At 35.6% G+C, this 15524-nt stretch overlaps 1 protein-coding gene across 1 annotated transcript in view; it reads right to left on the reverse strand.

Moving 5' to 3' along the window:
* LOC137022913 (kielin/chordin-like protein) overlaps positions 1-15524 on the reverse strand; it is a 99840-nt gene that overhangs the window by 6084 nt on the left and 78232 nt on the right. The window contains exons 37-50 of the mRNA XM_067389382.1: positions 15189-15362; positions 14908-15087; positions 14009-14273; positions 13458-13543; positions 13249-13342; positions 10799-10972; positions 10626-10708; positions 10434-10554; positions 8630-8712; positions 8456-8555; positions 8287-8375; positions 7723-7995; positions 1542-1714; positions 552-663 (exon numbers count right to left, since the gene is read on the reverse strand). Of these exons, the coding sequence (XP_067245483.1) occupies positions 552-663; positions 1542-1714; positions 7723-7995; positions 8287-8375; positions 8456-8555; positions 8630-8712; positions 10434-10554; positions 10626-10708; positions 10799-10972; positions 13249-13342; positions 13458-13543; positions 14009-14273; positions 14908-15087; positions 15189-15362 (2007 nt within the window). The remainder of the gene's footprint in view (positions 1-551; positions 664-1541; positions 1715-7722; positions 7996-8286; positions 8376-8455; positions 8556-8629; positions 8713-10433; positions 10555-10625; positions 10709-10798; positions 10973-13248; positions 13343-13457; positions 13544-14008; positions 14274-14907; positions 15088-15188; positions 15363-15524) is intronic.

Genomic DNA, 15524 nt, shown 5'->3' on the forward strand with positions numbered 1-15524 from the left:
AAAGTGATCTATAGTTTATTCACTATAGTTTAAAAAAATGGTAATAAAATATGACAAGATCTCAGAGTTTAACTTTGTCAGAAAAGAATTAATTCTTTAAATCTAAATGATGTCAGATAACACTTAAGCAAAACATGGTCAGGTCAAAGTTGAATCATTTTTGGTAATAAATGTTTATCAATTTTACTGGTAGTCCACTGTATGAAGAATTTTTGGGTATAATATGTCACAGTTTACTTTATTTTGCTATCCTCACTTACATAAATGAACTATAGTGTCCTGCACCCACTAGTAAAAATATATCAAAAATGTCAGAATAATTTTTGGTTTGACTGTATTGCTCTGTATATATATAGCATTTGTTTGGTATATTATAAGTATTGTGAAAAAAGTAAGTAACACTGTAAAGGCCTGTTCAGTGTTCACACCTGTAAACAGAACATTACAGTGAATTGGTGTGGACGCTAATATATTTATCATTTTAGTATTTATTGTTTTAGTTACATTTATAGTTATCATTCTTTGTGTGAACAGGCCTAAAGGCATAATACCTTGACAATCCAGTCTTGAAACAGCTGCACAACAACATGTCCAATAAACACAGTCACTTCTTTGGTCCATGACACTCCCTTACGTCCCCGGTCCTCATTAGACACATGGACACTGGAACACACACACACACACACACACACACACACACACACACACACACACACACACACACACACACACACACACACACACACACACACACACACACACACACACACACACACACACACACACACACACACACACACACACACACACACACACACACATTAGGTTTCCATATTTTATGGGGACATTCCAAAGACATTTTACGGGGATATTCTATCCCTAACCCTAAACCTACCCCCTACTTATGTCAGATAGAGAGATTCTGGTGGTCAATAAAGAAGGAAATGGAATATTAACATTGTTGCTGTTTAATTGCAATGGCAAATCCATCATGGTGGTGAAAATTGATCGTAAATGGAGGTTAATCACAGATTAGACAACGTAACTGCAGCACAACTTGATTTAAAATAAAATCCAGATCAACAAATCCTTGATTGCTTAATTTAATTCTTATTGGTGCAACGCACAATAATTGAGATTTATCTGAGTTTAAAGTTATGGAGCAACAGGATTAAAGTTAATCTATTTTAAATACAAATTAAATCCAGGATCAAAATTATGGTTTAAATGTAAACCTGCTCATTTTTAAACAAGGTTTAAAGTTTGGTGCAACAGAATTATTAGATAAACCTTGATTTAATCTAGATTTAAGCTTAATTCTTTTTGGTGAAAGTAACCTCTTTTTTGTAATTAATGTTAAAAACAGTTGTGCTGTTTAATATTTCTGTGGACACTGTGATACAAAAAAAAAAATTTACATTATAAATATCTTTACAGTCACTTTTGAACAATTTAATCCATCCCTGCTGAGTAAAGTCAAGTTTTTACTGACTCTGGACTTTTGAAGTGTATTGTAGTGAGTGAGAGAATACTGTGAGCACCTGAAGTCTCCGCCCTCACAGTCCTGAGCCAGAACATATGTGCACGTCCCCTGGAAGTTCACCATCTTTCCATCAAATGTTCGATAGTGAGGGTCTCCAAACACAATGCAGGTGGCGGGGTGGGGAATGCAGTGAGGACAACACATTCCAGGAACCAGAGCCGGAGTTTCATCCTACAAACACACAAATACTACTATATATCCAGGTAGATTATACCTGAGAGGGGCCCAAAATGTCCTTGCCAGTCAAAAATTCTCACTAATATAGTACACTGACTTATAAGTTGGATCTTACTATTTACAGGGTATCTGCAGGGTTTTTAAAATAAAATTTGCCTTTAGAGGCTACTATAAAGAATTATATGATACAAAAAATGAGACTAATTCGCAAAACTCAAATAGGTTTTTAGATGAACTGCCTATACCTCATTTCCCAAATGAACATAAAGACCTTGAGATGAAAATTAACAAGGAAGAAATAGGGAACGCCACTGATAATATGAAGTCAGGAAAAAGGGCATGACCAGATGGTCTTCCAACAGACCTGTATAAAAAATATAAAATAAATTGTTAACTCCACTTTTGGAAATGTTTCTGGAGGTATTTCAGAAAGGAAGTTTTCCACCCTCTATGAATAGTGCTCTAATTATCTTACTGCCAAAACCAGGTAAAACCTCTAACAAATGTGAAAACAAGAGACCCATAATTTTGTTCAATTCTGACCTTAAAGTGCCCCTATTATGCCCTATTATTTAAGGTTCCTAATATTGTTTTGGGAGTCTCCTACAACAGGTTTACATGCATGCAAGGTCAAAAAACACTTTCGTTTTCTCATAATATACATTTAATTTCACATGAGTTTTCAATGTTTTGTAAACGATTCGTTAGAAGCAGTTCAAAGAATCAGTCTCTCTAAACCCCTCCTTTCCGTGAGCCTACTCTGCTCTGATTGGTCAGATGACCCAATCCTTTGTGATTGGTCTACTGCGCGCGGCCATTGCCATAACTGAATGACAGCTAATTCGCAAGACTTTGTATACAATGTATGGACAGAAAAGATATCATCGATTTTACCATATCAATTCGAGCCCGAGTCCGACGACGAAACATCTGAAGTAGTCGATCAATCAGAAACGGATTCACAATCACGACTGGAGTAGGAGGCTTCTATGTTTTGTTTTGTTTTTGTTTGTTTTTACATACGCTTTTGTAAATAAAGGTTCCAAAAGAAGGTTTTCACAGTAATGTCATTGAACAACCATGCGTGGTTCCCCAAAGAACCTTTCAGTGACCACTTCATAAAATAACTTTTTTTCTAAGGCCCGTTAACACTAATGCATTTTCGCTTTCAAATGCATAAGTTTTGCTACGGTTACGCCTGTCGTTTACACTACGCCAGCTTTTTCGAACCTCAAAAACGGAGACTTTCAAAAACGCTGCAGACCCTTGATTTAGTTTGAAAATGCCGGGTTGCATTTCAAGGGACCAAAACGGAGACTTTTGAATACGATGGCATGGCTGCCCACATTCGCTCTGTGTATCCTTGACGACCCTGTAAACCATAACATGGAAACTGAACTGCAATCTTTGCTGGCTTTGTTGTCATTTTTAGCAGCCATTGTGCAGTTAAACTCTGCATTTTTTAATACTGCAGCTGCCTACATGCGCAAGAGGCAACTGTTTACACTTTTACGCACTTGATAGCAGCGTCACTGTTATACTTTATGTAGGTGCACCTGTGGGAACTGTATCAGAATGCCAAGCGAAGCTGAAAACCTCTAACATAAGATAAACATTTAGGCCAGAAGGGTACACAGACTTTTTGTCATAACTATTAAAAAAGAAAAATAGCTATCATTGTTTGAAATTACAAAGCATCTTAACATCCTGTTACAATACAGATAGAGCTCCACTCTACTGTAATAATAAAAACGCAGAGGAAAAAAAAGAGTTTTGTATGTTGTAAACTCCCACGTTAGCAGAGCACAAACATGAATAGCTGATAATGCATTACACTTCTTAAACAAAAGTCGTGCTCCATCCTTGATCATTACTCCAAGTAATAAGACAGACAAGCTGCATTAATCGACACATTTTTAGACAATATTGGACCCACATCTGAATAGCAGAACTACAGAAATGTGAGTTAGCCGGTTAGCAGGAGACAGACTAGGGTGTACATTACATAACATAACAAACAAAACTACAAATTTTGAACAATCGCTACAAATTATAAACATCAATTATTACTCATACTTACAAGCTGAGATTCAGAGGAGCAAGCTGGTCCAAATAAACTGGGCATTGATCCATATTTTAAGACCAAGAATTTTGTGAATTCTGCGTTAAACTTCCTGAGGTTTGAGAAGCAGTCACCAGTAAAATGACGAGAACACAACAAAAGATTGTACTGCTGTGGTATTGTTGAAAAAAATTATTTTCCCTGGTGTGTGTGCGCACAACAACTGGGTGGGCAATATGCTAATGTTTCTTTGTGATGTCACAACGAAAAGGCTTGGGATTCGTTTTACAAATGACTCGTTTAATTGACTGAGAGTCGACTCTTACTTTTGAGAGACAATAACTTTATACAGTGCACTTTCAGATTTAAAACTTTGCCAGATGTTTTCATTCACTTAGAGCTATGTTACACACTACATGAAAGGTCATTTTCAATAATAGGGGTACTTTAAGACAATATGTGAACTTTTAGCAAAACGGTTACAAAAACTATTGCCAAATATTATTAATAAAGATCAAAATGGATTTATAATGGGAAGGCAGGGTTTCCACAATGTAAGGGTATTGAACATAATTCATACTAACAAAGAAATGTCCGATACAGCACTCCTATCATTAGATGCCGAAAAGGCCTTCGATAGGGTCGAATGGCCCTATCTTTTCAATGTTTTAGAAAGATTTGGAATTGGAAATAATTTCATAAAATTAGTTAAGATAATATACAAAAATTCAACTGCAGAAATCTTGACAAATAGAAATATTTCAAAACCAATAAAAATTAGTAAAGGATGCCCACTCTCTCCTTTGTTGTTCACACTATTGAACCTCTCGCAATTGGAGTACGTTTACATCAGCAATTCTGTGGAATAACAGTAGGGACGACAGAACACAGAATATCCTAGTACGCTGGTGATTTTATCTTATTCATGTCAAACTTAAGTAAAACAATTCCGGCTGAGTTACAGCTAATTAACACATTTGGTGCTATCTCGGGATATAAGGTAAATAACACAAAATCTTCTATATTACTGCTCAATTCAAATGAAAGAAAGAATCCAATTTCAGAGGTAATTCAATTCAATGTTGTAGAGAAGTTTAAATATTTGGGAGTTGCCAAGACTGGAAAACACTGTTGATGCAAACTATGAACCTTTAATGATGGAAATGAATGACTCAATTGATATATGGATGTCACTACCAGTATCTATATTTGGGAAAATTAATATTTTAAAAATGAATATATTACCCAAACTACTTTATTTCAAAATATTCTACTTCCAACACCACCATCCAAAATTATGTTTGTCAGATTCATATGGAACAATAGGAGGGCAAGACTTTGTTTGTCTTTGTTGTATTTACCATTTGACAGAGGGGGCTTAAAATGGCCAAACATATTGTGGTATTACTGGGCTGCACAGCTGAGATCTGTTATGTTTTACTTTTCAACAAATGAGTCTCCATACTGGACTGAAATGGAATCTCACAATCTAACCCTACCTCTTCCCTCATACATATATTTAGACACAGCAAAGAAACTACGGAAACAAACTAAAAACTCAATTGTAAAACATATGTTAAGAGCGGTATGATGTACAAAATATTTAAAAGAATCCCATTCATTATCTCACTATAGTCCAATATGGGGTAATCGGTTCTTTGTACCAGGAAGAGCGGATGCTACATTCAAATTGTGGCAATCGAAGGGACTTAAAATTATTCAAGATCTTTATTTGACAGATTTTGCTATTATGAGGTCTTTTGAGGAATTCAGCCTCAATAGGAAGCATTTTTTCAAATACTTCCAGATTAGAAGCTTTGTTAAAGCAAATCAAGACAATGTCCTCGCTAGACCCCCACATTCATCTTTGGGAAAAAAAAAATATGATAAAGGATCATTTGAGAAAGGGTATCATATCTGAATTTCATGGGTTGCTGACATCTTACTCATCTGAAAATTCACAGTATAAGTTGAATGCATGGAAGGAAAACTTGCAATTTGAAATTTTGGATGAGGATTGGAAAGCAGCTTGTATAAAGGCTCACGTTATGCCTATAAATACACGCCTTAAACGTATACAGTATAAATGGTTAATGCAGCACCGGTGGAATTAAATAGATATAATAAAAACATACCAGACATATGTAGAAATGTATGGAAGCTAGATGAACTTGGTAAGAGTCATAATTGAGGATCATTTCAAAACAAATTTTACTGGACTCTAAGCTTTTTCTGTTGGGCTTATACCCAGAGAAACAAAATTATAGTAGATGTGGACGAGTGTTTATAGACCTCAGCTTGCTTTATGCCAAAAAATGTGTCGCTCTGTTGTGGACAAAGATTCACAGACCAAGTACTACTCAATGGATAAAACAGATGTTGTCAAGCCTTCCATTAGAAAAGATAACTTACATATTAAAGGCTAAACAGCATGTATTTGAAAACATATGGAGCCCTTTCATTAATTATATTAAAGGTGCCCTAGAATTAAAAATTGACTTTATCTAGGCATACTTGAATAACAAGATTTCAGTACATGGAAATGACATACAGTGAGTCTCAAACAGCATTGTTTCCTCCTTCTTATATAAATCTCATTTGTTTAAAAGACCTCTGAAGAACAGGCGAATCTCAACATAACACCGACTGTTATGTAACAGTCGGGATCATTAATATGTACGCTCCCAACATTTGCATATGCCAGCCCATCTTCAAAGCATTACACAAGCTGGAGGTATTCATTCTTTATAAATCTCTCCAAGAGTGTAGCATTAGCCATTAGCCACGGAGCACAGCCTCAAACTCATTCAGAATCAAATGTAAACATCCAAATAAATACTATACTCACATGATCCGATCCATGCATGCAGTATGCATGATGAACACTTTGTAAAGATCCATTTTGAGGGTTATATTAGCTGTGTGAACTTTGTTTATGCAATGATAGAGTCGAGAGCTCGGGAGGGGGCGGAGAGCGCGAGGATTTAAAAGGGCCGCAGCATGAATCGACGCATTTCTAATTATGCCACAAAATAGGCAGTTAAAAAAATTTATTCAAAAAAATCTATGGGGTATTTTGAGCTGAAACTTCACAGACACATTCAGGGGACACCTTAGACTTATATTACATCTTGTAAAAAAACGTTTGATGGTTCCTTTAAGGATTTGAATTTAACAGATGAAGAAGTGGATGACTAATCTTTGTGGACAATGTGGTTCCGACCTTGTAGAATTGATAAATTCTTTAACATATATATTTTATTTTGCATTCATTATGACTGTAATAGTCAATTTTGAATAGATTACCATGGACTAAAACAGAGGGAGCATTCTTGTTCTGAGTGTTTTTGTTGTTTTTTTGTTGCAGCAATCTCATGGTTGTATAGAATTTGAAAGAATGTATATGAATGTAAAAGGCTGTTTTTCAAAGTGTTAAAAAGTGAAAATAAAATAAAAATATTGTGGGGAAAAAATAAATAAAATGTAAGGCTTTTTAAGTACTGCACAAATAAAATAAATACTATATAGGGGGGTTGTAGGTCATTGTTTAAGCTAAACATCTTAAAATGACTGTAAAAACAATGATTTAAACAACTTTGCAGTTCAAATAATACAAGAAAAGGGATTAGTAAGATATGATTATATATAAATATTCTAGAACCGTCTTATTCTACATTTTTGAACGCATATTCACTTTTTGTTTAGTTGTCACAATAAGCCACATCGCAATTCCAGGTTTTACATTTCACCAAATGTAAGATCTGTTGAAATGATAATTAAAAATTTTCTTATACTATTTAAGATATTCGTAACTTAAAACTAAATTTAAGACTTTTTAAGGACTCGCAGGGACCTACATTTAGAAGCCTGTCAACAGGTTTCAAACAATGTGAAGTCATCACTAATATAGGTGGACTATAGGTGCATATCGTCATCTTACCGAGGCACACGTAAGAGTTGGGCATCTCTGGGTTTGGCAGTGCACATCTCTGGACACACAGGTGCAGGACGTACACTCGTCCACCTCCCAGTGGTCATTGTGGCTGTACACCTGTCCCTCGTACACACACTGAGCACCGGTGTCTATGGATTGCACTACAGCTGTGATGCCTTTGCACTCTAAACAGCACTTCCCAGGGTTCTTCACTTTGACTGATCCATCCGGACAATCAAGCGGAGGACACTCCTGCAGATTACACTCGATGTGCCCTTGCTAAAACACACACACATGAATTACTTTAAAATGTGCTTAATACTGCATTAAACATTCAATACATGTGACTCTAGAGCTTTTGGTGCAGATGCGAGTCAACAAATAGACTTGAATTTTCAAATTTAAAAAAGCATCATAACAACAACTTCCTGATAAAAATGACATAACTTTTACAGTTTGCTTGATCAAAAATAACATAAAAGCATCAAAATAATTTTTTTGCTTAAAATTGTGTTGTTTTTTTGTTTCTCCTGAAATGGTTTCCTGATAGTTCCATTTTAGTTTCCTCACATTGCAGATGCAGGTGATACACTCGTTCTCCTTGTCTGTCCATCTCTGGCCATTTGGCACATGGGTTTGGTCGCCCTCTAATACACACTCTGAGACAAACACATATAAGTGAGCACACATACAATGTAAGAAGCGACATAGCATTATCTCTGATAGAGAAACTCTGTACTGTCACAGATGGGGCAGCAGGTATCAGGGGGTGTGTGCTGATCATCTGGAGGGCAGCTAAGAGGAGGGCAGCCCCGATGAATACACGTCCATGTCAAATCCTAAACACACACATAAACATCATCATTCCATATCAATGTACAAAACTTTACAAAAGAGTAGTGTATTTAGATACCTTGCACTGACAAGTGAAACAGGGATCATCAGTGGCCAACACTTCATTACCGATCAGGGTAGCTGTACAGTTACTGACGGGCTCTGAAATACAAACCACAACAATTAAACAATAATCCTACAAAAACATCTAGCATAGAATCAAATGAATCAACTATATGAAAAAGATTTGAAATAGTTCTTCAAAGAGACTCGTATGGTTACAGTTTGTTTAAATCGTTGCATTTGTGAAAACATTTGGAAAATAATATTCAATTAGAAATTTTACATTACTTGAACCCCTTAAAATGTATTTTTGTTAATCTCAAATCAAATTTGGCATATAATAGTCTATTTTCAATAGAATCTACAGCGCACCACTCATTATAGCAAAATAAACAGGGTTATTATCAAACGGCTCTAAAGAATACTTCATTCTGATATTAACCGACTGAATGTACAATATCCCACTCATTTAAAAAAAATAAAATAAATAAATATATATATATATATATATATATATATATATATATAAAATAAATAAATAGATAAATAGATAGATAGATAGATAGATAGATAGATAGATAGATAGATAGATAGATAGATAGATAGATAGATAGACAAATAGGCATGAAATACATACTATTATATACTTTTATAATATTCATTAATATTTTGAATTAGCTTTTTTCAGTTTTCACTTCAGTTTGTTTTAGTAATTTAGTCATGTGCTTTTGTCATTTTCATTAGTTTTTTATATTTCTATTTAGCTTTTTATTTCAGTTTTAGTTATTTTAGTACTTTAAATTACTTTTTTCAGTTAATTTCGGCTTTATTTCAATTACCAAAAACTTACAATAAGGTTCAATTCATTAACATTAGGTTCTGTATTTCGAACAATGAAATTATATAAACTAACATTAATATATTTTGAACAAACATAATTTATAAATATGCTTTTGCTCTGTTTGCTCTATGTTTTTGTAAAGCGCTACCAATTAATTTAAAGGGTTAGTTCACTCAAAAATGAAAATTCTGTCATTAATTACTCACAATCATGTCGTTCCACACCGTAAGACCTTCGTTCATCTTCTGAACACAAATTAAGATATTTTTGATAAAATCTGATGACTCAGTGAGGCCTCCATTGCCTAATTAACATTTTCAGATGCCCAGAAAGCTACTAAAGACATATTTAAAACAGTTCATAGACTACAGCGGTTCAACCTTAATGTTATGAAGCGACGAGAATACTTTTTGTGCGCCAAAAAAGCAAAAACTCCATGAAGCTTCGATGCCTTACGAATCTTTTGTTTTGAATCAGTGGTTCAGACCACGTATCAAACTGCCAAAGCCTCGCCCCCCAGTGGTGAACCATTGAAATTTCAAAACAATTATGATGTAACAAAGCCTCGTTTACTGAAATCACGTGACTTTGGCAGTTTGATACACGCTCCAAACCACTGATTCAGAAAAAAACATTCGCAAAGCTTCGAGGCTTCATGAAGCAATGTTTTGAAATCACCCATCACTAGATATTGTTGAATAAAATCGATTTGTTTTTTTTGGCACACAAAAAGTATTCTCGTCGCTTTATAACATTAAAGTTCAACCACTGTAGTCACATGAACTGTTTTAAATATGTCTTTAGTAGCTTTCTTACGGGTGTGGAACGACATGAGAGTGAGTAATTAATGACTGAATTTTCATTTTTGGGTGAACTAACCCTTTAATATGTGAGAGGAAGTAGACCATAGAGTTATACGAGAGACACGAAACTCGCACAGCAATGTAGAAAATACGTTCACAGCAGTGTTCATACTAACGTGCACAGACAGGGCAGCAGGAGTCAGAGCCGCTGTATAGGATATTGTGTTTAGGACAGTCCACCAGACTCGGGCACTGCTTCCTGTAGCAGCGCAAGTGCTGTTGCCCGTCTGGCATCACCTACAACACATACACACATCGTAAGGCAAGCAAACAAACATATGCGCACAAAATGTTGTGATGAGCCATACCTCACAAGTGCAGATCTGACAGGGGTCACCAGAAGGGTGGAAACTTTCTCCAGGGCCGTACACATGGCCTTCAAACACGCAGTCTGACAGAAGAAATACACAAATTTCAAACATTAGACTTCCAAAGAAAAACTATGCAGGCACAAAACTGTTTGAAGGGATTGTAGTTGTACCTGCACACACTGGGCAACATTCTCCCGGCACGCTGATCTGGTTTAGACAGGTGGAGAGACAGTGGACCTCTGAGCAGGTGGTCACTCCATTCACACACATACAGGACATGCAGGGACCACTGGACGGAAACCAGGTACTGCCTTCAAGGTGCTCGACGCCATCATAAAAACAGCCTGAGAGAGATACAGCTCTGCTTAGTAACACTTATTTTAAAGCCTATCAAAGTATAATCTTATTTAAAGGATAGTGAAAATTATTCCCAAAAAATCCAAATCCATCTTCAGGAACACAAATGAAGATACTTTTATCTTTCGATTTCTTTCCATTGAAAGTCTATTCACAAAAAAAAATCTGATTCATCAAAACTTTCATGAAGAGATTGTAAAATAAATACATATTAATCAAGTGCTTAAAGGTGCCCTCAAATGAAAAATTGAATTTACAGACACATTCTTAGACTTATATTACATCTTTTTAAAAAAAGTTCTAGGGCACCTTTAAATCCAAGTCTTCTGAAGAGACATGATTGCTTTATATGATGAACAGATTTAATTTAGGCTTTTATTCACATATAAACATTGATCAGTAAACACAGTTTACAGCATTTAAATTTGGTTCATTCTTGTGTGTTGCGCAATGTGTCTGAGCTTTTGCAAGAACCAATGAGGTTTGTTCTCATCAAGCAAGTACAGTTGAGCTTCTGTTATGTTTGCTTATCACTGTTTATATATATAAATAAAAGCCTAAATTAAATCTGTTTATCATATAAAGCGATCATGATTCTTCAGAAGACTTGGTTTAAACCCGTCAATTCATCTGGATTAATTTTACCATGTCTTTATGATCGTTTTGAATTTTGGGTGAATAGACTTTCAATGGAGGGACAGAAATTTCTCAGATTTCATTAAAAATATCTTCATTTGAATTAAAAAGATGAACGAAAATCTTATGGGTTTGGAACGATACAAGGGTGAGTAAGTGTTTTTGGTGAACTATCTCTTTAATTCTTATTTAATATCATAACAGATTTATGTTAATTTTTAAAGTAGTTTTTTTTTTTAATATGCTTAAACATTATATATATATATATATATATATATATATATATATATATATATATATATATATATATATATATATATATATATAAAATTTTATAATAAAATAAATAATAATAATCATAATAATATTATTTATTTTTAATAAAGTACTCATTCAAAACAAAATGGGTCATTCATTAATCTTTAAGGTATTGATGTCACAACCTCAAGCAAATTACATATGTCTGCCAAGAGTTTAGCATATCATAATAGATCATAACAGAGGTAATTTGTATATTGAAGTTTTAAAGGTACAGCAGCAAAAGCAGCATGTTTAAAGGTGCCCTAGAATTAAAAATTGAATTTACCTTGGCATAGTTAAATAACAAGAGTTTAATACATGGAAATGACATACAGTGAGTCTCAAACACCATTGTTTCCTCCTTCTTATATAAATCTCATTTGTTTAAAAGACCTCCGAAGAACAGGCGAATCTCAACATAACACCTGTTATGTCATTAATATGTACACCCCCAATATTTGCATATGCCAGCTCATGTTCAGGGCATTAGACAAGGGCAGCCAGTATTAACGTCTGGATCTGCACAGCTGAATCATCAGACTAGGTAAGCAAGGACAATAGCGAAAAATGGCAGAAGGAACAATAATAACTGACATGATCCATGATAACATGATATTTTTTGTGATATTTGTAAATTGTCTTTCTAAATGTTTCGTTAGCATGTTGCTAATGTACTGTTAAATGTGGTTAAAGTTAGCATCGTTTATTACTGTATTCACAGAGACAAGACTGCCGTTATTTTAATTTTTTAAACACTTGCAGACTGTATAATTCATAAACATAACTTCATTCTTTATAAATCTCTCCAACAGTGTGTAGTGTTAGCTTTAGCCACGGAGCACCATCAAACTCATTCAGAATCAAATGTAAACATCCAAATAAATACAATACTTACGCGATTAGACATGCTGCATGACAAACACTTCCAAAAAGATCCATTTTGAGGGTTATATTAGCTGCGTGAACTTTGTTTATGCTGTTTTACGCAAGCGCGAGCTCCGTGGGTGGGGAGCAGGAGAATTTAAAGGGGCCGCAGCCTGGATCAGCGCATATTTGATGCCCCAAAATAGGCAGTTAAAAAAATTAATAAAAAAACTCTATGGGGTATTTTGAGCTGAAACTTCACAGACACATTCAGGGGACACCTTAGAGTTATATTACATCTTTTAAAAAGACGTTCTACGGCACCTTTAACTCTAGAGGTCACAGAAAGGCTGGGAAATGTTCATAAAAAAATAAACTGATTTTATATAACTGACATTATAAGTCAATGTCAGGGAAAAAAATAAAATGCTGTATGTCCTAAAGGGATGTATCTATTCTGTACCTCTGCAACGGGGACAGCAGGAGCCGAGATCAGTGACCTGATGCATGCAGGTCAGTTTAGCGCACTGAGGACCTACACAGCTCACCTCACCACCCTGAAACACACATTTGTAAACACTGAACCATTCGATCAGTCAAATCTAATGCTTAAGTCAGCAGGATGTTGTGGATGAGATGCTAATGGCTGAATTTGTGTATTGTGTTTCTTACCACACAGGTGCAGTTTAAGCAGTGGTCAGTGGGGTGGAGGGTCAAGCTCTGTCCTTCTTCATACTCCTGACCTTGTTGAACACATACTATGAGGCCAAAGAGATCACAGGTCAAACTCAGATCAGATACCGACACAATCATCACAAAAACACAAACTCACAACTAAACAGACAAACAAGCTGAACTGATCTCTACAGAGCTTGAAGTTTGGTTTTCTTTTTATACAGTATACCGTAACAGTATGCTGTTTAAATACCATATTTATGTATTATGATATTTTCAGGGTACTCGAGAGAGAACACATGACCCTACCATGGTACCTGCCCAAAAAAAAAAACATGGTATTACAATGGCACTTTTTTGTTAATGTATTGTTGCTAGTGTAAAATCAAAATACATTAAACTGGTATCCTACTTCAAAACAATGTGTATTTTATTTTACATGTTGATGCATTTTTTATCCAAACGTGGTATCTTAGAGGCAGCACAATAATCATAGTGTTTTGTTTTGCTTCTGACCTCATGTGTGGAGTCTGTGGACACACACTGACCTCTGCACTGTGGGCAACACTGTCCCGGTGGGGTGACGGGGTTCTGGCAGGAAACCACAGGACAGGCAACCACGGTGCATGTAACAGAGCCACTATGACACGCGCAGCGCTTGCAGGGGTCCGAGGGGACGTAGAACGTCTGTGTGTTTCCGTACTTCTGCCCTTCAAACAGACAGTCACCACATACCGGACAACAGTTCCTATAGCGCACCGGATGTGTGCACTGCTGAGAACACAACTTCTTCTCACAGAACACGTCTCCACTCTGGAAAGCACAAATGCATTGCGCTAAAAATTGTTGGTAGTATGGTATGGTGATGGTATCAGATGGTAATAGCATGATATATTGATATACAGTATACAATGTAACTGTTTGATTACCATATTCATGTACAGTTAGTACTATGGTATATGCATTATACTCAAGACAGAACACATTATAGTACATAGTACATGCCAAAAAAAATTAAATACAATGGATTTTTTTACATTTTATTTTAAAATAATTTTTATTTGATATTTTGGTAACACTTTATTTTACAGTGCAGTAGTTACACATTACTACATGTACTTACTACTACAATTAATAACAGTAAATTATGCATAACTACAAGTAACTAACCCTAAACCAAACCCTAACCCTAACTGTAACTCTATAGTAAGTACATGTAGTTAGTAATATAGTAATGTAACTATGGCACTGTAAAATAAAGTGTAACCAATATTTTATTAATTTATTTGATATTCTATTTTATTGTTGAAAAAACATGGTATTTAAGGGCACTTTTTTGTTATTTCATTGTTGCTAAAAAAAAATTATCATTGTGACAATCAGAGAAGTAACTAGTGTATTTTTGTGATACTATGGTAAACGTTCACATATACATCAGTGGTCTCACCTGGCATATGCAGGTAGAGCAGCGGTCGTTGGGTGGGGTGAATGTGGCACCATTCTCATGCACCTGTCCCAGGTGTTCACATGTCCCTGTGCACACAGGACAGCACTCACCTGGAGGACGCACTGGCCGCTTGCAGGGTGCTTCCGGACAAGACACGGGTGTGCATGACACACTTCCATTCTACACACATACACAACACAGTATATGTTAAGTAAAACTACAACAGTTCAAAATGAAGATAAACTACAGGTTTGGTAACAGTGTGGTGTTTATTTGTGTACCAGGCAAATACAGCCCTGGCAGGGATCACTGGGATTAGGGAAGCGTTCTCCATTTCCACATTCGCGACCGCGGTATAGACAGCCTTCACACACATTGCATGTGCAGGGGTCCCGCCAAGGGTTAGGGCAGGAGACCTTGGAACAGCTTTTAGGACAGCACTGAACCTCACCTCTCTAAACAAAAAAAACATCCAGCCCCACCATTAATTCACATACAAACTCATATAAAACGTAATTACCTTTGATCAATTATGATCAATGACAGATAGAATGACAGAACGATGTACAGAATGATAGAGAGAATGACAGATAAAAACTGAGTTATTAAATGTTTTT

The sequence above is a fragment of the Chanodichthys erythropterus genome, chromosome 7 (genome assembly GCF_024489055.1).
Source record: "Chanodichthys erythropterus isolate Z2021 chromosome 7, ASM2448905v1, whole genome shotgun sequence".
NCBI lineage: Eukaryota > Metazoa > Chordata > Actinopteri > Cypriniformes > Xenocyprididae > Chanodichthys > Chanodichthys erythropterus.